Source organism: Hyperolius riggenbachi, chromosome 4 (assembly GCF_040937935.1).
Source record: "Hyperolius riggenbachi isolate aHypRig1 chromosome 4, aHypRig1.pri, whole genome shotgun sequence".
NCBI classification, from domain to species: Eukaryota; Metazoa; Chordata; class Amphibia; order Anura; family Hyperoliidae; genus Hyperolius; species Hyperolius riggenbachi.
The window spans coordinates 233,625,364-233,652,490 of NC_090649.1; the positions used below are offsets into that span (position 1 = coordinate 233,625,364).

Here is a 27,127-nt window from a genome sequence, read left to right on the forward strand (position 1 = left end):
CATAGTTAATCATTTACAGTTAGAGTATTAAGATTAAAAATAAATTAAAGTACATTTTATAAGAACAACCGAAGAAAGTGTTTATAGCTAGCTAAATGTATGAAGGAGTGTTTGAAGTTTGAAAAGCATTCATACACAATTATGATATATTCCTAGAAAATATGCATACATTTAAGGCAGGGGTCTCAAACTCGTGGCCCACGGGCCATTTGCGGCCCTCGACACAATATTTTGTGGCCCGCGCCGGCAAAAGCTTCCTTATAGTTTGCTTCAGTGCTCCCAAGTAATCCGCCGCATCCCCGCCGCTAAACGAGGGCTGCAGAGCCCCCAAATTGCCTGGGGGGGGGGACAATCCACCGGCATTTCCTGGAAGGGGCAGAGCTTTCAGCTTCAGCTCTGCCCCTCCTGACGTCAATCGCGGTGCATTGCCGCCTCTGCCCGCTCCTCTCACTCTCCCTTCACAGAGAGGGGCGGGGAGAGGCGGCAATGCGCCGCAATTGACGTCAGGAGGGGCATAGCTGAAGCTGAAAGCTCTGCCCCTTTCAGGAAATGCCGGCGGATTGCCCCCCGGGCGATTTGGGGGCTCTGCAGCCCTCATTTTGCGGCGAGGACACAGCAGATTACTTCTAATGGGAGCATTGAAGCGAACTATAAGCTAAAATAGGCAAAATAGTTCGCTTCAGTGAGGATTTGATTTTAAAATAAAAATCAATGCAAGGGGGGGGGGAGGCGGGAGCTGCTGATTGACTTTTTTTGTGAAATGCCTTATGCCGTCCAGCCTCATCCTGACTTTGCCTCCTGCGGCCCCCAGGTAAATTGAGTTTGAGAACCCTGATTTAAGGCTACTTGATTATTTTGACATGTAGATGGTATAAATATCTTACATCCTTAAGTCAAAAACAATCATGTCTAAAATGAATAACTATGAAATAAAGAACACTGTATAAAATATTATGAGAAGTATTGCCAAAATACTATGATAGATCTTGTGTAAGTTGTTACAGATTTATTTGGTATAACAGTGGAAAACTAACAGTAGGCATTGGTCAGCAATTATCTCTGATTAATAGAGCGTGCACAGTGCTGAATGTTAGAGAAACTTAATAGCAATAGTATATGACCTTTGAGGAAGAGTTTGAGAAAGTTTGGCACCCCTGGATTCAGCATACAGCAGGAAACCAATTTGCATACTTTGAGCATAGCAAAATGTTTTGAAGGTTACAAAAACGACTTCAGGGAAAAAAAATAAGATTATAATTTCAAGACAAGTAAAAAAATGAGGATTGTAATTTAATGTAATGTTTATTCAGAAATTGGTGTATTGTGGTGCATGATTTGCAGTTATGAACTATAGAAGCACTGATTTCTCCAAGGCGATAACATTGCATCGTATCTAAAAAATAATTTTTACGTTTTTATTAATTAATAAAGTACTTAATAAAAAGGTAATGTCAAATTCATTTTGAGTATTTTCTTGCTTGGTGAAAACTTTAAAAGTACTTTATTCATAACGTTTGAGAAAATCTACTTAGAGAAAACTCAATGGAAAATGTAGTAGGATATGGCCCAACATGTCAGACTTTGGGCTGATAAAGTGGTCTGAAACTCAGCATTTCTTCTTTGCTCTAAACGATTACTTTCAGCCTTAAACCTACTACTACAAAAAATGTAGCAGAACAACATTCAAACAGTTAATCACAGCACTTTGTTCTTAAGTGGAAAGCTCCTTCAGCTAGTAACCCACATAGGAAGAGGTGATAACATTATCTTTTGTTTGTATTCCTCTGTTGCTACTTTCCTAGCTGTGCTGAAAATGAGCTCTCTGCTTCAAGCATGCATACAGTTGAGAAATTATCACTAGAAGATTTTAATATATAATTACAGCAGCTATGAATAAAATGCAATGGCAGCTTACAGAGAAGATAAACTGTACTTTGGGAACTTGTAATTTGTAAATGGACAATAGTACTTGTGCACAAAAGCAAATATGACTTGATGGATAATAAAAAGTAGTAAAACAGATTTTATTGAATGTTATGTCAAGGTTTTATTTCAATTTAAGGCCAGTTGTTCACTATGGCATAATGTTATTTTTTTCCTCATAGTAATTTACAATAATACAATAATACATATCAGATATCAGACCTTTGGGTTGTACTTAAGAAACAAAACCATTAATTTCTATCATTTTTTTTTATTTTTGTGTGTTTATTTTAGCACTAACCTACTAAATAAGTGTAACACAAAATATGAAAAAAATAGAATTCGCATACATTTTTTTGTAAAGCTGTTAAGGACATATATATATATATACACACACACACACACACACACGCACGCACGCACGCACGCACGCACGCACGCACGCACGCACACACACACATATAATTTAATTATTTTTTTGTTTTCAATCATTTGGTGCTAAACCACAAGTGAAGGATAAAGGGATAGAAGATTTATTTCTATGGGGGTGCAGTTTAACAGCACCATTAAGGCCATAGACCAACTAGTATTATTATTGAAAACATTTACCATATCGTCAAATTTCATGACTTTAGTGCAGCCTACACACTCTAAAAACTGTAATAGTAGATAAAGCACTGCTGCTAGACGTTTCAATGTGCTACAGTGATAAACCCACACCAGTAGGCACAGCACTCTTCTACCTCTACAACTACAAAAGATCTAGCCTTGATTAATGCAATATAATAAATCATTGTTGTATATGATAGAATAAACATCAGTCCACAAGAGAACATATGACACACTGTTCTGAGACTATACAACTGTATGTTTTCACAATCCGATCTGTGGAGTTCATTTTATGCTGTATGATATCCAGAATAAAGTATCTGTATTTAGTTCTACAGAGCAGCCTTTCTCATGTTCTTCCGAAATGTAATTAGATCCAGTCTTCCCTTTTAGTGTGATGAAATTTTTGATTTCCATTTATTATTTTCTTTCATAGATTGAACTCCAGCGAATAACAATTTACTGCAGTCCAAAACAAGCTGCTCAGGAAAACTGCTGTGAAGTATCTGATGGAATGGTAAGATTAGTTTCTGTAAATGTATGTTGTCATTTCAGTATAAACCATATGTCATATTGTGTACCTGTACGTGATCCAATCTTTTGCAAAAAGCACTGAGAACTAACAATTTTCTGAAGGAGAGAGCTTGAACTATGCTTAAGATAAACAAGAGAAATCTATTTGAAAATCAGGACATAGAGTAAAAAAAAAAAAAAGGAAAAGGAAAAAAAGAAAAGGAAAATGTAATTTTTTCCACTGTCACCATACAATGATAGTTTGCTCTGAAACTTGGCCAGCTTGTGCCCTTTTGTGAGTAACGTGGCTTTGTTTGCAATTACTTTGTTGCAAACTCGTCAGATGTATTTGACTGTGAACCTTCCTCTGATAGTTATTTTAAACTGTGCTGTAAAGATGTTTAATGGTCCTGTTAAGTTGTGTTATTTTGTTCCTGCTATAAAAAAATACAATCCATTAGTTTTCTTTGGGATAAAAATAGTAGTTTGTGTGGGAGTGCTTTTTTTTAACACAGATGTTGTATTGTGATTGTCTGCTACTAATGCAGAATAATGCTTAGGCTACCTCTCTGAACATTTGTAAGGTATTTCAGGGAATACAAATTTCAACCCTTACACTGCTGCTGACATCTATAGGTGTTCTGTGTCTTCATATCCATATGCCACAGCTGTTTAAAAGCTTTTTAATACAAAAGTACCTCCCCCTGCAGCAGACATTCATAGGCATTTTTGTGTCCCCATATTTCTTTGCTACGGACATCTAAAAGGCATTTAGTACAACCTTTTGTTTCGGTGCTTGCTTTCCACTTTACTGGAAATATGCAGATAATTCCAAGGTAATGCAGAAATATTTAAATGTTATTGCAAATCCATGCAGCTTGAATATGGACCAGTAAAAGACTTTTGCTGCAAGATTTGATTGGTCCATTTTGCAATAGATTTTCATAATAATTTGTGTAATTCTGTATCGTAATAATAAGCATAATTCTCAATCATCTCAGATTTATTTGCACCTCAATAACAATCCTAATGATCAATTCGAACTTTGGTACATGTAGATTTGGGCAAGACATTTTATAAACACAGCTCTGACTGTAGCTTTTGTTACAAATAGCAATCTAAGGGTTAAATCATTTACTTAGTCATTTTTAAGTTATTTTTGCATTTCAACCCTTAAAGACATATGCCATTCAAAATAAATGATAGAGAAACACTGGTGTGCTCTAAGTGGCCATAATCCATAAACTCTGGACTACTCGTAGGAGTAAGTAAGCATACAGAAGATCTATTCATATGGGTAAGCATATAGAAGATCCCGCTTCATAGGCTATTTATTACTCAATTTGTTTCCAAAAATCGCCACTACTAATGCTTGATAGCTGTTTACTGTCTATTTAATCAGTGACAGCACCTGACACTTGCAAAGCATTTTGCATACTCCTGACAGTCACAAACAACTGTATCATATCTCCCTGTGACTCACAGTCACACTTCAGCAGCAGTGCCAAGACCGAATATCAGAGAAATTCTCCCTTGCTTGCTCTTAAATAGACAATGGCCTCAATTCACTAAGATCATGCTGGAGATAACAAGGCAAGAGAAAACTTACCTCCACACAGTAAGAGAGTTATCGTATCTCTACATTCCTTAAAGGTAGCCATACACTGGTCGATTTGCCATCAGATTCGACCAACAGATACAGTGGGTTGCAAAAGTATTCGGCCCCCTTAAAGTTTTCCACATTTTGTCATATTACTGCCACAAACATGAATCAATTTTATTGGAAGTCCACATGAAGGACCAACACAAAGTGGTGTACACATGAGAAGTGGAACTAAAATCATACATGATTCCAAACATCTTTTACAAATAAATAACTGCAAAGTGGTGTGTGCATAATTATTCAGCCCCCTTTGATCTGAGTGCAGTCAGTTGCCTATAGACATTGCCTGATGAGTGCTAATGACTAAATAGAGTGCACCTGTGTGTTATCTAATGTCAGTACAAATACAGCTGCTCTGTGAGGGCCTCAGAGGTTGTCTAAGAGAATATTGGGAGCAACAACACCATGAAGTCCAAAGAACACCCAAGACAGGTCAGGGATCAAGTTATTGAAAAATGTAAAGCAGGCTTAGGCTACAAAAAGTTTTCCAAAGCCTTGAACATCCCAAGGAGCACTGTTCAAGCAATCATTCAGAAATGGAAGGAGTATGGCACAACTGTAAACCTGCCAAGACAAGGCCATCCACCTAAAGTCACAGGCCGAACAAGGAGAGCACTGATCAGAAATGCAGTCAAGAGGCCCATGGTGACTCTGGACGAGCTGCAGAGATCTACAGCTCAGGTGGGAGACTCTGTCCATAGGACAACTATTAGTCATGCACTGCGTAAAGCTGGCCTTTATGGAAGAGTGGCAAGAAGAAAGGCATTGTTAACAGAAAGCATAAGAAGTCCCATTTGCAGTTTGCCACAAGCCATGTAGGGGACACAGCAACCATGTGGAAGAAGGTGCTCTGGTCAGATGAGACCAAAATGGAACTTTTTGGCCAAAATGCAAAACGTTATGTGTGGCAGAGAAAACTAACACTGCACATCACTCTGAGCACACCATCCCCACTGTCAAATACGGTGGTGGCAGCATCATGCTCGGGGGGTGCATCTCTTCAGCAGGGACAGGAAAGCTGGTCAGAGTTGATGGGAAGATGGATGGAGCCAAATACAGGGCAAACTTGGAAGAAAACCTCTTGAAGACTGCAAAAGACTTGAGACTGGGGTGGAGGTTCACCTTCCAGCAGGACAATGTCCCTAAACATAAAGCCAGGGCAACAATGGAATGGTTTAAAACAAAACATGTCTATGTTGGCCCAGTTAAAGTCCAGATCTGAATCCAATCGAGAATCTGTGGCAAGATCTGAAAACTGCTGTTTACAAACGCTGTCCATCTAATCTGACTGAGCTGGAGCTGTTTTGCAAAGAAGAATGGGCAAGGATTTCAGTCTCTAGATGTGCAAAGCTGGTAGAGACATACAAGTAAAGGAAAAGGGGGGGGCTGGGGGGCATATGTCACAAATCACACAAAACACAAAAAATAAAGTGAAAAAATTACAAAATGTATTAATATTATATTTGAACATATTAAAAAGCACCAATGTAAACTGCCAAGGAACCTCGCTCAGCAACCACTCAAGCGTCAAACACACCACTACCTAGGACCACCTAGTGTGATCAGGGATCCCAAACATCATGTAAAAAAGGCCTAGGCTAACACAGTGTATCAAAAAAGCAATGGGATTGTAGCGATTAGCGAGCCGGCACAGATGACTGGGGCAGAGTAGGTCTGTATATCCAGCAAAGGCCGGGAAGCCAGTATAGCATCTGCAGACAAACAGTTCAATGAAGCAGCATAGCCAGCATAAGCGGATGAAATGCAAGTTGCAGCAGACACAATTCAAACAAGTGGCACAGAGCAAAAGCCATACTATACCCAATCCTGGTACAGCAGTACGGAGTCCAGTTAGCTCCTGAAGGCTGTCTGGTCTCTCAACCCCATGTGCTGAAGCCCAAGGCTGGGGGAGTGACCTTCAGTCTGGCAAGGAAAATCCAGTCCAGTGTGCTGGTATGGCAGGCTGTGATGATCAGGGCAGAGTCCCAAATAAGCAGGAAGCTGACAGCAGTTCAAATTGAGACCAAACAGATGCCTCAGATCAGCAAGAGGTGGATGTGGAAAGTGGAGGGGCGGCAGGCCACAAGGCAGACAGGTGCTGTCACCACGCCGGCAGCCCTGACATGTTTCGCCGGGTCTACCAGCTTTTTCGAAGGGAGGCGTGGCTAAAATCGTGTGCTGCCCGGAGCCCCTTATGGAGCAGCGTCATCAGTCACGTGCGTGCACGCATGCGTAACTACGTACGCGTCAAACCACGCGTACGCATGCGCACTAACGTCCGCAACGGACACGCCGGTCAGCCTCACCCCCAACAATAGCCCAATCACCTGGCCGGACAGAAACAGCCGGCCTATGGCGTGATGATGGGGATCACAGGTGAGAGGGCAGAGTGGGGGCAGAGAAAGAGGGGCTGTGGGGCAGCACACGAGTATATATAGAATATAACAGCAAAACATATATGCAAATGAGGTAAATCAAAACCATGCAAACACAAACATACACAAACAAGCGGAAAAAAAATAAAATTCTAAATTAGCAGCTCAGAGTCAGCAAAAACTATCATAAAGTCAAATTTAATATGGAGCTTGGACCCAAAGAAACTGCGAAAACGCAGAACCGAGGTCCAGACAATACGTTCAAAAAAGCAAAAAAAAAAAAAACCAACAAAAGCGTATGCCAGCTATAACGGCAGGTGCCACTGAGGAAGACACATGGAGACACCAGATCGGAGCATAGACGGGCTCGCAGACACAGGGGGCATCGGAGGAGCAAGACAACAGAGGAGGGCAAAGACGGAGACAGCAGAGCAAGTGGGGAGAACCACAGAGATCAGTTGGGCAGAAAGGCCGCAAAACCGACCGTTTCATTGAGGCCAGGGTATTCAGTGGCCTCCAACTCATAAATCCACCGAGACTCTTTTTGTAGTAATAAACGATCAAAATTTCCCCCTCTAATAGTAGTATGTATACGGTCAAGGCCAACAAATCGTATGCCCGAAGCATTGCCACCGTGCTCAGATCTAAAGTGCCTCGCAACCGGTGTGGTGGATGTAATGCTTTTAATATTGGCAATATGTTCGCCGATTCGCGATTTAAAGTCACGTCCGGTCTTACCTATATAAAAGGCGCCACAAGGACACAATAAAAGGTAGACCACGAATTGGGTATTACAATTCACAAAATGTTGCAAACGCCAGTGATGACCATTGGGAAGGACAACTTCCCTCCCAATGAATAAAAACCGGCAAACAGTGCATCCACCACAACTATATGTCCCGGTTACAATACAATGGGGGCGCACGGTCTCAGTGCCACGGAAGTGGCTCCTGACAATCAGGTCGCGAAGAGACGGCGCGCGCCTACACGTAATTTTAGGTTCCGGTGTCACCAATGGTTCGATCTTAGGGTCATTGGTAAGAATATATTAATGACGCTGCAAAACGCGAGTAATTTCTTTAAACTGAGCTGAATAGCGCACGCAAAGGCGTGTGCAATCCGCCACGTCTCTCCGAGACCCGCCAGAAGCCAATAAGGCACTACGATCGGCCATACGATCTCGTTGGTATGCCTGTCGTAAAACATGATCTGGGTATCCCCGATCCCTAAAGTGCGATCTCAGGATCGCTGCTTCCTCCTCAAAATTATCGTTGGAAGAACAATTCCTCCTAACGCGGATGTATTGGCCCACAGGGATGCCCCTGACAGTATGTCCAGGGTGAAAGCTATCGGCCCTAAGAAGGGCATTCGTAGCAGTCTCCTTCCTGTACAAGCCCGTAGACAAACAGCCGTGGTCATCAATGATGATCCAAATATCCAAAAATGAGATCTTCCTACAATCAAACGTCATCGTAAAACGTAAGTTCCTTGTGTTCTTATTTAGAATGTCGACAAATTGTCTAAGTTCGCAGGAGGTCCCCGTCCAGACGATAAAGATGTCATCGATGTACCTGTGCCACATCAAAACGTGGCACAGGTACATCGAGAGACCCTTGTCCGAGAAGGTGGCGCGCTCCCACTCCCCCAGGTACAGGTTGGCATAAGAGGGGGCACACGTGGTCCCCATAGCCGCCCCCTGCACCTGGAGGTAGTGCAATCCGTCGAAAACAAAGATATTATTCAAAAGTAAAAATCTCAATAGATCTAATGAAAAGATATTGTGGGCCGTTTGTCTAATATCAAGCTCGCATAGGAAAGTCTCAACAGCAGCGATGCCAAGATCATGCGGGATGCCTGAGTACAGTGCCTCCACGTCCAGATCAACAAGGTATGCACCAGGAGGGACAAAAACCCCCTCTAAAATCCTCAAAAGATGCATGGTATCCCTGACATAAGAGGGCAGAGCGTGCACATGAGGCTGGAGATGCCGATCAATGTACACGCTCGCCCGCTCGGTCAGGGAGCCACGACCAGAAACAATAGGGCGGCCAGGAGGGCACGTCCTGGACTTGTGGATCTTCGGTAAAGCATAAAAAGTAGGCGTTATGGGGTGTGGGACCTTCAAAAATTGTACAATGTCTTCCCCTATAACACTGCGCCTAAGGGCGTCATCAATGATGGTAAAAAATTGTTTTTGGCATCTTGCGACTCTGGACGCGGAGACACGCACATAACACTCCCGCCGGGTTAGTATATCGAGGCACATATCCCTGTAGGCCTGCACCCCCATAACAACAACATTGCCCCCCTTATCGGAGGGCTTGATTTCCCACTTGGTCTGCTGCCTCAGCTCCTCCAACGCCATAAGCTCCTCAGCAGAGAGATTATGGGAACCAAAATTTCTCCCAGAAGGACGTTTGATATCACGTTCCACAACCGAGACGAAAGTCCTCAGACTAGGGCTGACGGAAAAGGGCGGGAAACGGTGTGATCTATTCCTAAGCTCAAGCTCATTTAAAGTGGGTTGGTATGTCACAGGTAAAGTATCAGGTATAGAACTAGATATAACTTCCCCCAAAAATTGGGGGTCCTCATCAGTCTGTAAATCGATCAAGTCAGCCAGTGCCCGCCGGTCCTGACCTGACAACTCGATCCTAGGTAGAGACTGTACAACATCTCTCATAGGACCATCATGGAGTAATCTCATAAGAATCTTACGTCCGAAGATGTGTATGTCTGTTATGACTTCAAAAATATCGGAATCGTATGTTGGGCAGAACCCCAGGCCCCTGGCTAAAAGTGAGCGCGCAGACTCAGAGAGTATTTCACCCGTAAGATTAATCACCTGTAACTCAATACCGCCCCCAACAGGAGCGTCGACAACCCGGCCGTCCCTGCCCGTCAGCCCATTCACCCCAAAAAAGACGAAGACGAGGGCCCAGAGGAAGGGCAATCGCCCTCGTCCTCCCCCGGGGTAAAGTCCGAACCTTCGCCACATGTCCCAGCAGTAGCTCCTACAGGTGGATTTTTACTTTGTTTGGGACGTTGGCCCCCCTTAGTATTGTTTTGTCTAAGATTATATTTTTTTGGGGCTTCTACGAGGAGGGGGAACAGTATCACCAGCCGGAGCAGAACTTCCACTCACAGCTGAAGAGTCAGATTCAACCGGTGCCGGCTGTACAGGAGGCACCCGAGCAGGAGTAGGTTTGCCACCCTTTGGTTTAAATGGCTTAGGTGGGCGGTAACCCCACCTATAAGCTGAACCTGTCTTGTAGGCTACACGATCCCTCAATAGCTTCTGATCGCGTTGGATCACAAGATCCTTGTTAAATTTTTTAATATGGACTTCTAGCTCTTGATTACGCTTTTTATATAGAGGATCGGTTTTAAAAGATTCAATTGATGAGGTAGTCTTGACTATCTCAGCTTCTATGACAGTAAGGTCAGTTTCGTCCAATTAATTCATTACACCCAAACAAACCCTCGCACAGCTCTCAAAATTGGTCTCCCACCGTTTTTTTAAATCCTCAGTAATATTCTTTCTATGAGGAAAGATTTGAAAGCGAAGCCACATAGGACTGCAGTGTTCTTCTAAATAAATTTTGTTATATTTTACATTCCACCAAAGGCGGGATTTTTTCTCATACAATCTGGTCAGTCTGCGAAAAGCCCCATTAATTAACTGTTCAGAATCCCTCGCCCCCTGTGTCTGCGAGCAATCACTCTCGACCTGCGACACCAGGTCATCCCACTGCAGCATCGCCGCACAGCACAACTCTGAGTAAAGACAAAAAGCCAAAGTAAATCTAATTAATCATGCATACAGCATGTCCACCAGGGCTAATTGCCCTAATTAACCTATCTCAAAAAGGTATTATTTCCTTAGAGGAGGACATGCGGCTGCATGAAGTCAAACAAAAATAGTACTAAATGACATTGCCCTCCAATATAGTAGAACATAAAAGTAAAGGAAATGGGGGGGGGGGGCTGGGGGGCATATTTCACAAATCACACAAAACATAAAAAATAAAGTGAAAAAAATTACAAAATGTATTAATATTATATTTGAACATATTAAAAAGCACCAATGTAAACTGCCAAGGAACCTCGCTCAGCAACCGCTCAAGCGTCAAACACACCACTACCTAGGACCACCTAGTGTGATCAGGGATCCCAAACATCATGTAAAAAAGGCCTAGGCTAACACAGTGTATCAAAAAAGCAATGGGATTGTAGCGATTAGCAAGCCGGCACAGATGACTTGGGCAGAGTAGAGACATACCCTAAAAGACTGGCAGCTGTAATTGCAGCAAAAGGTGGTTCTACAAAGTATTGACTCAGGGGGCTGAATATTTACGCACACCCCACTTTGCAGTTATTGATTTGTAAAAAATGTTTGGAATATTGTATGATTTTCGTTCCACTTCTCACATGTACACCACTTTGTGTTGGTCTTTCACATGGAATTCCAATAAAATTGATGCATGTTTGTGGCAGTAATGTGACAAAATGTGGAAAACTTCAAGGGGGACGAATACTTTTGCAACCCACTGTAGATCCCTCTCTGATAGAATCTGATCAGAGAGGGATTGTATGGCTGCCTTTACTGCAAACAAATTGTGAACCGATTTCAGCCTGAAACCGTTCACAATCTGTGGTGGTGGTGGTGCTGCCGCTGCCCCCGCCCGTCCGCATACATTACCTGCTCCGTCGATCGCCCGCGGATAGGTAGCGCGTCGCTAGCGGCGTTCGAGTGCCCGACGACCGACGCAATAGAGCGGCAATACATTACCTGCTCCACCGGCGCGACTCCCAAGGTCTCCGCTGTCTTCTCTGCTCTAGTCTCCGGGTCCGGCATGCTTCACTTCCTCCTGTCCCGGCAGGAAGTTTAAACAATACGCCCTCTACTGTAGAGGGCGCCCTCTACTGAGCGCCCTCTACAGTAGAGGGCTCTCTATTGTTTAAACTTCCTGCCGGGACAGGAGGAAGTGAAGCATGCTGGACCCAGAGACCAGACCAGAGCTGAGAAGACAGCGGAGACCTGGAGAGTCGCGCCGGTGGAGCAGGTAATGTATTGCCGCTCTATTGCGTCGGTCGTCGGGCACTCGAACGCCGCTAGCGACGTGCTCCCTACCCACGGGCAATCGACGGTAATTTCCCGCACGGAGCGATCGACGGGATCTATCTATTTTGGGACGAAATAGATCGAAATTTAGCGTGTACCGTGAACGATTTGACAGCAGATTCGATCCCAGTGATCGAATCTGCTGTCATTCGGCGGGGAATCAGCCTAGTGTATGGCCAGCTTTAGTTACTGTTCTGTAGTTATTTTCACACACGGGGCCATATGCAATTACTTTTTCACCTGAGTTTTCTCCTGGGTGATCATTTTTCATCTTCAATTTAAAATAACTTTTTGGCACTTTTCAACTAAAAAAGTACCAAAAAGTAGGTGGAAAAGTACTATCAAAATTATTTTGAGTATTTTCTTGATTTCTGGTGGCTTAAAGGGTATTTTATTGACAAGTTTAAAATGATCACCTAGCAGAAAACTTGGGTGAAAAGGTGAATTGCATATGGCCCCCAGTTAATTAACAGCCGGGGCCATATGCAATTCACTTTTTCACCTGAGTTTTCTTCTAGGAGATAATTTTTAATCTTTGATCTAAAATAACTTTCCAGGACTTTTCAACTAAAAAAGTATCAACAAGTAGGTGAAAATGTACTGTCAACATTATTTTGAGTATTTTCTTGCTTTCTGTAAGCTTGAAGGGCATTTTATTGACAAGTTTAAAATTATCACCTAAGAGAAAACTCAGGAGAAAAAGTTAATTGCATATGGGCCCCTGTCTTTAACTTTAGAATTCTGGAGTTAATTTAAGGATTAAAGAGTTAACTTAAAGACAGAAGAGTTAACTTTAGGGTTACCTGAGGTACAGTGGCCTCAATTCACTAAGATCATGCTGGAGATAATAAGGCAAGAGAAAACTTACCTCTACACAGTGTAACGATCGGTGTAACCCAGAGAGGATCTGATTATTGGTGATCTGCAGTATCACCAAAAATACAGATAAATACCTGATTATTGATGATCTGCAGTATCACCGATAATCAGATATATTCCTAACCTCTGGGCACCTGAGAGATATGAGTGTTTGGTGCAACAGTAATACTTTGAGAACAATACCAGGAGGACAGGTACAAGGCAGTAAGGAATACTGCTAGAGTAAGTACCTTTCAGCAGCCTGAGACTCTCCCGCAGGGAGGAGTCAGACTGGGAGAGGGAAGGACCAGAGCGTGAGTGACACCAATAGTAGGATGTCACTGACTGATCTGTGAACTATCTCTTAACTGGGGAGATAGCTCTCAAGGTCGGACAAGCCAGGTCGGCAACACACGGACATACAAAGTACAAAGACAGGAGGCTGATTTGGTAATCCTAAGGCAAGCAGGGTTTGGCAACAGAGTATCAGATATAGCGAAGTACCAAATCAGTGAACAGAAGAGTGGTCAGGAAAGCAGAAAGTCATAACAGATAATAAACAATGCCTAGTCTTGGGTGTGAGCTCCTTGATCATCAACACCCTGGAACTAGTCTGAAGTATAACAGAATGATAACACAGATTCCTAATCTTGGGTGTGAGGTCCTTGATCATCAACACCCTGGAATTAGTCTGAAGTATAACAGAATGATAACACAGATTCCTAATCTTGGGTGTGAGGTCCTTGATCATCAACACCCTGGAACTAGTCTGAAGTATAACAGAATGATAACACAGATTCCCAATCTTGGGTGTGAGGTCCTTGATCATCAACACCCTGGAACTAGTCTGAAGTATAACAGAATGATAACACAGATTCCTAATCTTGGGTGTGAGGTCCTTGATCATCAACACCCTGAAACTAGTCTGAAGTATAACAGAGTAATAACACAGATTCTGACAATAAGGTCTGAGCGCTACCACGTAGTGATCGCAACGGCAGACAACCAGCGAATGACCAGCACCCAGTATATATAGCCCAGCGCTCTCCAGCGCCTTCCCTAAGTGCTGGACCAATAGGAACTGGTACAATCGTCAGCTGACCGGCTTGGTCAGCTGACTCCCTTCTGGCTGTCATAAAAGTTCTGCCTCTCAGCACGCGCGTGTGTCCTTCTAAACCTGTGTGGACTATCAGTCCCAGCCACACCAGACATGTCTTGCGTACCACCCGCCGCGCTGGACGCGGAGCCAGCCGCACCGCTATCAAGGCATACGGCGGTTTCTCCGCGTTCAGCCACACTGGCAGATGTAGGCCTACGCGTGCAAACTGCCGCGTTGGATGCGGAATCAGCCGCCTTGTTCTGAGCGCACGCGGCGGCTTTTCTGCATTTTCTCACACACAGTGAGAGAGTTATTTTTTCTCTCCATTCCTTAAGTTGCCTCCTCTGTAGTTAAGTTACCTCCTCTGTAGTTAAATTACCTCCTCTGTAGTTATTTTCACGCGCAGTGAATTAACAGCCTGTCTTTAACTCTGGAGTTATTTTAAGGATTGAAGAGTTAACTTAAAGACAGAAGAGTTAACTTTAGGTTTGCCTGAGGTAAAAATGTTTCCTGAATGCTACATGCCTCATCACCATGGTGATAACTCTAGAAACGTTATTAAAGACAGGAGATAAGCTTAGTGAATTGAGGCCAGTAACTTTTGGAATAACTATTTTTCCATCTGTGGTCCATACGCAACTAACTTTTTCTCCTGAGTTTTCTCCTAGATGATATTTTCAAACTTTTCAATAAAGTGCCTTTTAAAACACCAGAAAGCAAAAAAAAAAAAATACTCAAAATAATTTTGATTGTAGTATATCACCTACTGTTTGGTACTTTTTCAATTGCAAAGTGCTGAAAAGTGATTCTAAATCAAAGATGAAAAAGTATCTCCTAGGAGAAAACTCAGGTGAAAAATGTAATTGCATATGGGCCTGTGTGTGATCAAATAAATAACTCTTGAGCAAAAGTCAAAAAAAGAAAGTTACACAGCTCAGACATGGTAAATGCCTAGTTACTGGGACTATTTTGAAACAATTGGCTTGAGACATCAACAGAATTTTTTTTATTTAGCTTGTTTTCACTTCAAACATTCAGCTGGGCTTACAAAAACTATTCTTTTTGAATTCCCACAATTCCGAATTTTGTATTTGGAGTAAAGATAACAAACTGAAAATGCTTTTCTTTAATATATTGGGCTGAAAAAACCTAAGGGGAGAGGTGCTTGGTAAGTTGTTATGAGGTCTAGAATATCTGATTTCCAACTATTTTACTTCATACACCATTTTTACCCATTATTTTAACTTAAAGTGTTCAGTTTCATTTTACAGCAGGCATGGGTTTCCAAAATTGATTTCTTACCTTCCTGCATAAGTAATTTGATGCACAGAGCAGGAGGTAAACCCTGTTTTTTTATGAAACTCCTTTACTATTCCAGTGTTTGGCAGTAAATTTTAACCCTACCATATAAGTTACCATATAACAGGCACTGTTAAAAGCATTTTGATATAGTGCTGTAGTGATTAGCACTCTCACCTTGCAGCGCTGGGTCCCCAGTTCAAAGCCCAGCCAGGGAACTATCTGCACAGAGTTTGTATGTTCTCCCTGTGTCTGAGTGGGATTCCTCCGGGCACTCCGCTTTGCTCTAGACTATGATACATACACTACTCAATTCATACATAGGCATATGACTATGGTAGAGATTCGATTGTGAGCCTCTCTGAGGGACAGTTAAGTGACAAGACAATATGCTCTGTACAGCAATACTAAATAATAATAAGCACAAAAACACGTAAGCAACTAAATAAGTGGTTGCCATTAATCCTTGCATAGATTTTAATGGATTCCTCAGCAAAGTGGAATTTTACATTTAGGAATAGATTACCCACTAATTCAATATTTGAAAGGTAATGCTAAGCCTCCATTTCAGTAAGGAGTTGAATTGAAAATCCTTGGTCAACCACTACAGTGGTTTCCACTGCAAGCTACAATGCGCACGCTTCTTGTTCATTGCTCAACCCCTCCTTTTTTTAAACTGAATATTCTACTATTCACATATTTATCTTAGGTGTGTCCAAAGTTTTAGATGATCAGATTAGTTATTAATACAGTTGATATTTAGACTGTTTTACAGACAAGGTGAATGCTTACACTAATCAAAAATGAAGTTTGAGACAAAGAAGGTAAACAGGCTTAGGCTCCCTGCACTCTGCAAATCCGTTTTGCGATTCCGTTTCCGATTCTGATTTGCAATTCCGATTTTCTCTGAATGTAATCAACATAAAATGGAGGGAAAAATGCAGCATTGGAATTGGAATCGGATGTAAAAACTGATTAAAATTTGGAATCTGAATCTGAATCTCGTGCAGTGCGCAGGGAGCCTTAGGGCATTTAACTGAAGAGTTGCCATTTGTTTTACAGATTCTTAATGAACTGATTGGGTGTAATGCATAACCCTACTGCACTGATAATATTAATGAATATATACTGTAAGAACATATAGAAACATGCATTTTCAGCAACCCGCAGGTCCATCGATAATTCACATGCATGTTGAATGTTCACAGTGTATCTTATTCCTTAAAATGTTTTGTTTTCATGGGTGTGAGTTTTTGTCCTGGTGATCACCATCCTTTGGTTACTGCTGTTTATTATATATTATTATATTTTTGGGTGTTTGAAATATTTTAGGTGTTGTGTAATAATGCTGTAAAATGTTCCCATACCTGTATGTACAGTATGATAAGGTATGCTTGAAAAATTTAAGTTTATTTTTTTTTTTATTTTAGTGCAATACACAAGGAGACCAAGAGTCTCCAGTCTCGTCCTCAGCAGTCAAGACATATCCTCTTCCAAATACAGATGTGGCACCTGAAAATAAATGCTATTGCTTCCCTAACAAGGTATGAGATATGCTGTATAACAAATGGTTGAACTCGATGGACATATGTCTTTTTTCAACTCAAATAACTATGTAAGTTAAAAAAATGATAATAGATCAAGAAATGATTGATGCTTAGACTGCAATTCATTCATATATCGACTGTGTGCCAGCAGGTCATCATCTTTACTACTGGCAGACAAGAAAAAAATGGATAGCACCAACTGCCATTATCTATAGATATAAACACACCCATTATCTTTCCTGCAATGCCCCAAACCATGTCAAGGAAAAAGTGTTCATCTCTATCTTTTGCATGGAGAGTTGGGGGTAACTGCCCCCACACTTGTAGTGGTATGTCCTGGGGGGACATATGGTGGAAGATGGGGGCCCCTTTAATAATAAGGGGACTCCTAGATGTCTGTGTTAAAGTTCCAGTTAAATAGGGAAAGCATTGCTCTTCCAGCAGAAAAAACAAATGCATTTGTGAAAAGCAAAGACTCAGCATTTTACATCATGACATCCAGCCATACAATCAGCTATCCCATTGAGATTAACTTATTATCCTCATTTAGAAGCATCATGACTTTATCATACTCTAACAAAGCAGTTTATTCACAGAAAAGCATGCTGAATAGCTACATTCATTACAAATGCTTTTTGTGTAGTTAGTAAGCCAATTACAGTACTGCCCTATATTATGAATTTTTGAAGAATGGATAGTGCCAATTGCTTTTGCATGTTCTCATTATTTGCTTTTACAGGGAGAAGCAGGACTGCCAGGATCAACAGGTTTACCAGGTCAAAAAGGTGATCAGGGAATACAAGTAAGCATCATTTTCATTTTTTAACAATTGTTGTTTATTATTATTAACATAGAAAGAAAAAAAGTATGCCCCCTGCAAAACATTTTTCTCCCGTCTTCATGTAGGGTGGAATTGTACAAGAAACTGAGCAAATGAGTGTTGAGCTCTACTGCTTGAACAATATCAACCCATGTATTTAACCTTGAGAGGTGCTCTCTCTGCACAGGAGATTTGAAAATCTCCTCCTCCCCCAGCAAAGCACTCAAAGGACAAGGGATTCTTCCTGACCTTTGGTGCTCAGGAGAAGATGAAGACTTATGATGAAAAGGGGGGGGGGGGGGTATGATTAAAACAGAAAGCTCTCTTTAATAATAATGGGGTCTCCAAATATCAACCACCTACTAGGAGAAAAAGTACATTAGTTAATTGCTTGGAATGTTTATTGCTATTAGAAGGGGATCCCCGATTCCAAAATTCGTGCCCATACTATTAATCCCAAACCTTCCTGAGCAAGGAAAAAGAAGTTTGTAATTTTTGAGAAAATCGATTTTAAAAATTAAAAGGAAAAACTGTGTTATAGATTTTCTCTTTCCCCAGTGTATTAATCTAGTTGTTTTCAGTTTCTGCACTGGAAGAACATGTAGGAGGAAAAACAAACCACTTAATAACGGTGGAGAGTGGTTCCACAACCTGAAGACAGATGACAGAAATGTCCCAGAAAAAGAACCAATCACCATCAGTGTAGCGGATATCTAATGCATATAAAAAACATAATGAGCTGAACAGCACCTGGCCTGAATATGATTTACTCCTGCTAGCTAATAAAAACAATACAAAAAACAAAACAGCAGTGCATGAAGTCCTGGAAGCAAAGATGAACCAATAATTAGCACCAGGCTCATATTCATGCCCACTTACTCAAGGAATAACACTGAGAACAACAACGAAATTCAACCATGGCTAACCAAGTCAGCCATAAGCTTACTTTTTACAAGGTGAAAAATTATAGCAGACTAGTAAAAAGGCCTGCCCATTAAAAAACGGGCGCTAGGTGGCAGCCACTAACCCCCGCAATGCGCGCACATACGCGACCCGCTTGCTCGTTCCCCACCACTGTCTGAAGTATATCCACACAGGGAGAGGAAAAAGCTGTTATTTCCCACAATGCAATGAGAACCTCTGTGAACCACAGACAGCAAACTGTCAGGTCCAGCCCTGGCTGTGCACATGCTCAGTACAAAAAAGCCAGGGACACACAACCATTCAGCTGATGACCCAGGGACACTTGCATTTTATTGTATAGGATATTATAACTTCCAAACTGTACTATTATACAAGCATTTGCAAGATCTCAGCTTAGTAGGACATTGAGAACGCCAAGGGCTCAAAAATACCAGTTGATTATAGCTAGATCAGTTACCTGAGACTCAAGCTTTACACTGAAAAATCAGAGCACAGCTTCAATTGACAAAAGGAATGTTCTTGATTTAATGACTCTACAAACATGAATCAATGCCACTTACAAAAGTCAATTGGATACTAAGAACCTTCCTGATGGACTCAATGGGGCAGAGAAAGAGAGCACTAGCAGCCAATTCAAGACAACTAGCGCCTTTTCCAAGATGATGCACTGCTCTGGTTACTGTTCTCCATGGGCTTTAAACCTTCAGTGGGATAAACACTGAAGGAGGCCAAGACTCAAATCGGGCTGTAGTGCCATAGGAGGAGGAGGGATAAACACAATGACTGGATACAGATGCAACTTGAAACTACCATCAGACATTTGCTCTACATGGATTATATATAGCTGTATGCTAAGGGCAAACAGGACATTTACTTGCAGATCCATCTGACACAGATTAACAGTGATGACACTGGGATGTAATTTGGGTTGGAGAAGTGTGGCCAAATAGTAAAACAAAAAGGAAATTAATGAGGTAAGGAAGGAAACAAAATAAAAATGTAAATTTTAAGAGAGAGCACAATGGGAAGAACAATATTCTTGACACCAATGTTTACACCCAGACTTTTATTAGATACTTAAACAGGGCAAAAGAGGACACGGAGGTTGCTAATGTGAAGAATTGAAAGCCGCTTACAATATAAATTTACTCCTCATGTCCAACACCCAAATAATTTACACCAGCTTTAAAGAGAGATGGTGTGACTTAGTGAGTGCCAAAATCACTGTCTTTGTTGAAATGCAGAACATCCAGTAGTACATTAGTAAGATGGGAACCAAAGAGGAAATGCTGAGAGCATGCCTGAAGCAATAAGAGCCATTGGAACACCAAACCTTCCTTGATAGGTTCCATAAAAAAGAGAACTGAGGTGGCTAAAACTGATAAATACTACCGCTGCCTGGAAAAAAAAAACTGAATTCAAAGATAGTTATGAGTCAATGATCATAGCAGTACAAGAAAAGGCACAAAACAGAAGAAGTGTGGATCTGTTGTACTAGACAGCAGCCAAACTACAGGTTGTGTGAAGAGGCTTCAGACATTGTCCAACACATAAATACAAGGTGTGAGATGCAGGATAATCATCATATATTGAATGGCACAACCAAATAGCTGGCATTGTGTAAAGGAACTTCTGCACAGCAGGCTAAACTCTCCCAACTCCAGATAACACAGAAGATAAAGGCTTACATACTGCCTTCCTGCTCCCAGTGGTTATAGGACTACTCAAGGCTTTGACAACTAAGTTGGGATAGTGATTCAACAGATCCCAGGAACAATATCAGAGCTCTCTGTCCAGAAGAGTATCCCATATGCCAGATGAGGCCCCACAAGGGATTTATACAGAGGGCGTAGTATACTAGCATCTAATGGTTGTATTTCTCATTGTATGCAGCCCATAATTGTATTTGCTTTAGCTGGTGCTTGTCATTGAATACAGTAATTTCATGTGATGACCACTTTTGGGGCCTGAATATTAACTGTAAAAGGGAATTTACTACTGGTTGTATTTTAATTGTAATTGCAGAACAGCAGCATGGGAGTGAGTACCATTATGAAACAGGACCACAGTACAATAATACACTGTGATGATACTAACCTTTCCCCTAAATTTGAGTTACTTGATTACAAGCAACATGAGTGCATGAGAATGTTACAAGGGTTTATAAATAGGTTTTTCACAAAGATTACAAATGGTTTGTTGCCACCACAGTGGTTTCTAGTACAATGTTTCATCGTAGTGGAACATTTAATGTTCTCAATACTATCACCTTCTCCAGCATGCAGGCTATGCTTAGTATCTACAGTGTAATATAACATCTATATTTTTTACTTTTACAGTCAGACGCCACATGGCATCTCAAGAATCTAAAGTGCCCAATTCCTCATGATAAATTAATGCTGCATCTTTGGCTAAGCTTTGACTGTTATGTTTTAATAACCTTATAGAACAGACATTTACTGACTTAAACAGATGATTTAGTATTTTGTCAGGCGAATGTCACTTACCAGATAAATAGATGTCAAGGGGGTGTCAGACAACTCGTAAAGAAATGTATTTGGGAAACTGCTTTGATAAAAGGTCAAGTGGATGCTTTAAATGTTCTAACGATGACACTGAAAAGCTGATAGGCTGATTTTGTGATGTATGATCAATCTTTTTCTGTTCTGCAGTTGTAATTGTCAGGGGATTTACACTTGCGTTATTGATACTGTTGTTATATATGTCACAATGCATGGCAGGTAAAGCAATTAACAAAAAGTATGTGTTTTTGTACCATCTTAGATTGGTATGGATCAGATAGCCTTACATATACAGTATATCTTACCGTAATCCCTACTGTATTCTACTCTACCATTACTTGTTGTCAGACAAGTGTTCGGTCAGTTTTTAAAAGGAGACATTGATTTGTTTGGTGTGGTTAAATAACTAGTGCTCTGTCAGATTTTGTCTGGTGAAATTAATAATATCTTAATCATCATTTAAAAATCCTTTGCTGTGTACATGTCAAATAATAATTTTTTAATAAACAAAAAACATAAAGAAAAGGTAATTAAAGGACCTCTGTCACGAAAATCCTAAAATTTAAAATACATTAACATATACAAATAAGAAGTATGTTTCTTCCGGAGTTAAATGAGCCATTAATTACTTTTCTCCTCTGTTGCTGTCACTTACAGTAAGTAGTAGAAATGTTACATTACCGACAGATTTTGGACTAGTCCATCTCTTCATGGGGGATTTTCAGCATGGCCTTTATTCTTTATAAAGACACTCCCTGAAAAAGATGTATACAAAGATGCTGTATGCACTGCTTTCACACACATTACTGCTCCTCTATACTAGCAAACTAGGCACAGTGTGTGTTCCTTCCCCACTTTCTTGTATAATTTCTGTGTGCACTACCTATAATCAACCCTGTGGATATCTTACCAGCATTTAAGCAAACACTTAGTACACAGTACAGATAGGGCTTGATTCACAAAAGCGTGATAACTCGGTTATCACGCCCAAAAGCTTTGCACATGCTAACTAGGGTGCTAAATAGTTAGCACGTGCAAACTACTTAGCATCATAGTTAGCACGTGCAAACTACTTAGCATCATAGTTTGATTGTGCAAACTACTTAGCACCCTAGTTAGCACGTGCAAAGCATGTTAACACATGCATAGTGGCTTTTCACTGGCGTGCTAACACTTTGCACGCTTTAGTGAATCAAGCCCATAGTGTTGAATAAGTTCTTAATGTAAATGGAGTTCAGGCCATAAAAAGAAAACACAGCTAAAATTGGAAATGCAACGCAATATTGACTACCTTTGAAAAATAGTGGGGTTGTCTGTTTCTTTTGTGGTTAACTCCAAATTATTGAGAAAGGGGAATGCTTGGAAGTTGGTACTAATAAAAGTCACAGATCTACCATCAAGGCTTTCTGATCATTTGGTATGTAATGATGAATGCAAGTAACAGTAGGCTCACATTGGTTAAATCTAGATATACTTAAACATAAATGGTACAGACTTATTGAAAAGTCTACGGTTATTGTGTTTAAAATGGCATTCTGATGAATGTAGGATGATAATCTGGTTAGAATGAAAGTAAAGCAACACAATCTATATATTTGCCTTGAGAACAATACAAAAATAAAAGCCATTTATTCATTACAATTCCAAAAATACAATTACATTCAATCACAAAATGTAATCCAACTTTACAACCTTTGATCCCTACAGAAGTCTTACAACAGTTTTACAATTTACATACTTTTCCCTTAACCACTTCCCGACCGCCCACTACACAGGGGCGGCGGGGAAGTGGAGCCCTGCAGGACGGCCTCACCCACAGAGGCGGCGGTCCATTTAAGGGCATGGGCGGAGCGATCGCGTCATCCGTGACGCGATCCTCCGCCGGCGCCTGTCACCGTTCGCTCGCCGCAACATCCCGCCGGCTATACGGAAGCGCCGGCGGGATGTTAACCCCGCGATCGCCGCATACAAAGTGTATAATACACTTTGTAATGTTTACAAAGTGTATTATACATGCTGCCTCCTGCCCTGGTGGTCCCAGTGTCCGAGGGACCACCAGGGCAGGCTGCAGCCACCCTAGTCTGCACCCAAGCACACTGATTTCTCCCCCCCCTGCCCCAGATCGCCCACAGCACCCATCAGACCCCCCCCCTGCCCACCCCCCAGACCCCTGTTTGCACCCAATCACCCCCCTAATCACCCATCAATCACTCCCTGTCACTATCTGTCAACGCTATTTTTTTTTTATCCCCCCCCCCCTGCTCCCTGCCCCCTCCTGATCACCCCCCACCCCTCAGATTCTCCCCAGACCCCCCCCCCAGACCACCCCCCCTGTTTACTGTATGCATCTATCCCCCTGATCACCTGTCAATCACCTGTCAATCACCTGTCAATCACCCGTCAATCACCCATCAATCACCCGTCAATCACCCCCTGTCACTGCCACCCATCAATCAGCCCCTAACCTGCCCCTTGCGGGCAATCTGATCACCCCCCCACACCAATAGATCGCCCACAGATCCGACATCAGATCACCTCCCAAATCCATTGTTTACATCTATTCTCTCCTCTAAACACCCACTAATTACCCATCAATCACCCATCAATCACCCCCTATCACCACTTGTCACTTTTACCTATCAGATCAGACCCTAATCTGCCCCTTGCGGGCACCCAATCACCCGCCCACACGCTCAGATTGCCCTCTGACCCCCCCTTATCAATTCACCAGTGCATTAATTACATCTGTTCTTCCCTGTAATAACCCACTGATCACCTGTCAATCACCTGCCAATCACCTATCACCCATCAATCACCCCCTGTCACCCCCTGTCACTGCCACCCATCAATCAGCCCCTAACCTGCCCCTTGCGGGCAATCTGATCACCCACCCACACCATTAGATCGCCCGCAAACCCGCCGTCAGATTACCTCCCAAATGTATCGTTTACATCTGTTATCTTCTCTAAACACCCACTAATTACCCATCAATCACCCCCTATCACCACCTGTCACTGTTACCTATCAGATCAGACCCTAATCTGCCCCTTGCGGGCACCCAATCACCCGCCCACACGCTCAGATTGCCCTCAGACCCCCCCCCCCCTTATCAATTCGCCAGTGCATTAATTACATCTGTCCTTCCCTGTAATAACCCACTGATCACCTGTCAATCACCTGCCAATCACCTATCACCCATCAATCACCCCCTGTCACTGCCACCCAACAATCAGCCCCTAACCTGCCCCTTGCGGGCAATCTGATCACCCACCCACACCAATAGATCGCCCGCAGATCCGACATCAGATCACCACCCAAGCGCAGTGTTTCCATCTATTCTCTCCTCTAAACACCCACTAATTACCCATCAATCACTCCCTATCACCACCTGTCACTGTTACCTATTAGATCAGACCCTAATCTGCCCCTTGCGGGCACCCAATCGCCCGCCTACACGCTCAGATTGCCCTCAGACCCCCCCTTATCAATTCGCCAGTGCAATATTTACATCTGTTCTCCCCTGTAATAACCCACTGATTACCTGTCAATCACCTATCAATCACCCATCAATCACCCCCTGTCACTGCCACCCATCAATCACCCCCTGTCACTGCCACCCATCAATCACCCCCTGTCACTGCCACCCATCAATCAGCCCCTAACCTGCCCCTTGCGGGCAAACTGATCACCCACCCACACCAATAGATCGCCCGCAGATCCGACATCAGATCACCACCCAAGCGCAGTGTTTCCATCTATTCTCTACCCTAAACACCCACTAATTACCCATCAATCACCCCCTGTCACTGCTACCTATCAGATTAGACCCCTATCTGCCCCTAGGGCACTCAATCACCCGCCCACACCCTCAGAATGCCCTCAGACCCCAGCCCTGATCACCTCGCCAGTGCATTGCTTGCATCCATTCCCCCCTCTAATCACACCTTGAGACACCCATCAATCACCTCCTGTCACCCCCTAGCACACCTACCCATCAGATCAGGCCCCAATTTGCCCCGTGTGGGCTCCTGATCACTCGGCCAAACCCTCAGACCCCCTTCCGATCACCTCCCCAGTGCATGGATTGCATCTATTTTCCCCTCTAACCACCCCCTGAGACACCCATCAATCACCTCCTGTCACCCCCCTAGCACTCCTATCCATCAGATCAGGCCTAATACAACCTGTCATCTAAAAGGCCACCCTGCTTATGACCGGTTCCACAAAATTCGCCCCCTCATAGACCACCTGTCATCAAAATTTGCAGATGCTTATACCCCTGAACAGTCATTTTGAGACATTTGGTTTCCAGACTACTCACGGTTTTGGGCCTGTAAAATGCCAGGGCGGTATAGGAACCCCACAAGTGACCCCATTTTAGAAAAAAAAGACACCCCAAGGTATTATGTTAGGTGTATGACGAGTTCATAGAAGATTTAATTTTTTGTCAAAAGTTAGCGGAAATTAATTTTTATTGGTTTTTTTTCACAAAGTGTCATTTTTCACTAACTTGTGACAAAAAATAAAATCTTCTATGAACTCGCCATACACCTAACGGAATACCTTGGGGTGTCTTCTTTCTAAAATGGGGTCACTTGTGGGGTTCCTATACTGCCCTGGCATTTTAGGGGCCCTAAACCGCGAGGAGTAGTCTAGAAAACAAATGCTTCAAAATGACCTGTGAATAGGACGTTGGGCCCCTTAGCGCACCTAGGCTGCAAAAAAGTGTCACACATGTGGTACCGCCGTACTCAGGAAAAGTAGTATAATGTGTTTTGGGGTGTATTTTTACACATACCCATGCTGGGTGGGAGAAATTTCTATGTAAATGGACAATTGTGTGTAAAAAAATCAAACAATTGTCATTTACAGAGATATTTCTCCCACTTAGCATGGGTATGTGTAAAAATACACCCCAAAACGCATTATACTACTTCTCCTGAGTACAGCGGTACCACATGTGTGGCACTTTTTTACACCCTAAGTACGCTAAGGGGCCCAAAGTCCAATGAGTACCTTTAGGATTTCACAGGTCATTTTGCGACATTTGGTTTCAAGACTACTCCTCACGGTTTAGGGCCCCTAAAATGCCAGGGCAGTATAGGAACCCCACAAATGACCCCATTCTAGAAAGAAGACACCCAAAGGTATTCCGTACGGAGTATGGTGAGTTCATAGAAGATTTTATTTTTTGTCACAAGTTAGCGGAAAATGACACTTTGTGAAAAAAAACTATTAAAATCAATTTCCGCTAACTTGTGACAAAAAAATAAAAACTTCTATGAACTCACCATACTCCTAACGGAATACCTTGGGGTGTCTTCTTTCTAAAATGGGGTCATTAGTGGGGTTCCTATACTGCCCTGGCATTTTAGGGGCCCTAAACCGTGAGGAGTAGTCTTGAAACAAAAATGACCTGTGAAATCCTAAAGGTACTCATTGGACTTTGGGCCCCTTAGTGCAGTTAGGGTGCAAAAAAGTGCCACACATGTGGTATCGCCGTACTCGGGAGAAGTAGTACAATGTGTTTTGGGGTGTATTTTTACACATACCCATGCTGGGTGGGAGAAATACCTCTGTAAATGACAATCTTTTGATTTTTTTTACACACAATTGTCCATTTACAGAGGTATTTCTCCCACCCAGCATGGGTATGTGTAAAAATACACCCCAAAACACATTGTACTACTTCTCCCGAGTATGGCGATACCACATGTGTGGCACTTTTTTGCACCCTAACTGCGCTAAAGGGCCCAAAGTCCAATGAGTACCTTTAGGATTTCACAGGTCATTTTGCGACATTTGGTTTCAAGACTACTCCTCACGGTTTAGGGCCCCTAAAATGCCAGG

General features: G+C 42.3%; 1 protein-coding gene across 6 annotated transcripts in view; it reads left to right on the forward strand.

Moving 5' to 3' along the window:
* COL19A1 (collagen type XIX alpha 1 chain) overlaps positions 1-27,127 on the forward strand; it is a 1,086,226-nt gene that overhangs the window by 234,257 nt on the left and 824,842 nt on the right. For all 6 annotated transcript variants that reach the window (XM_068281448.1, XM_068281450.1, XM_068281452.1 and 3 more), the window contains exons 7-9: positions 2,969-3,049; positions 16,895-17,008; positions 17,751-17,813. In XM_068281448.1, the coding sequence (XP_068137549.1) occupies positions 2,969-3,049; positions 16,895-17,008; positions 17,751-17,813 (258 nt within the window). The remainder of the gene's footprint in view (positions 1-2,968; positions 3,050-16,894; positions 17,009-17,750; positions 17,814-27,127) is intronic.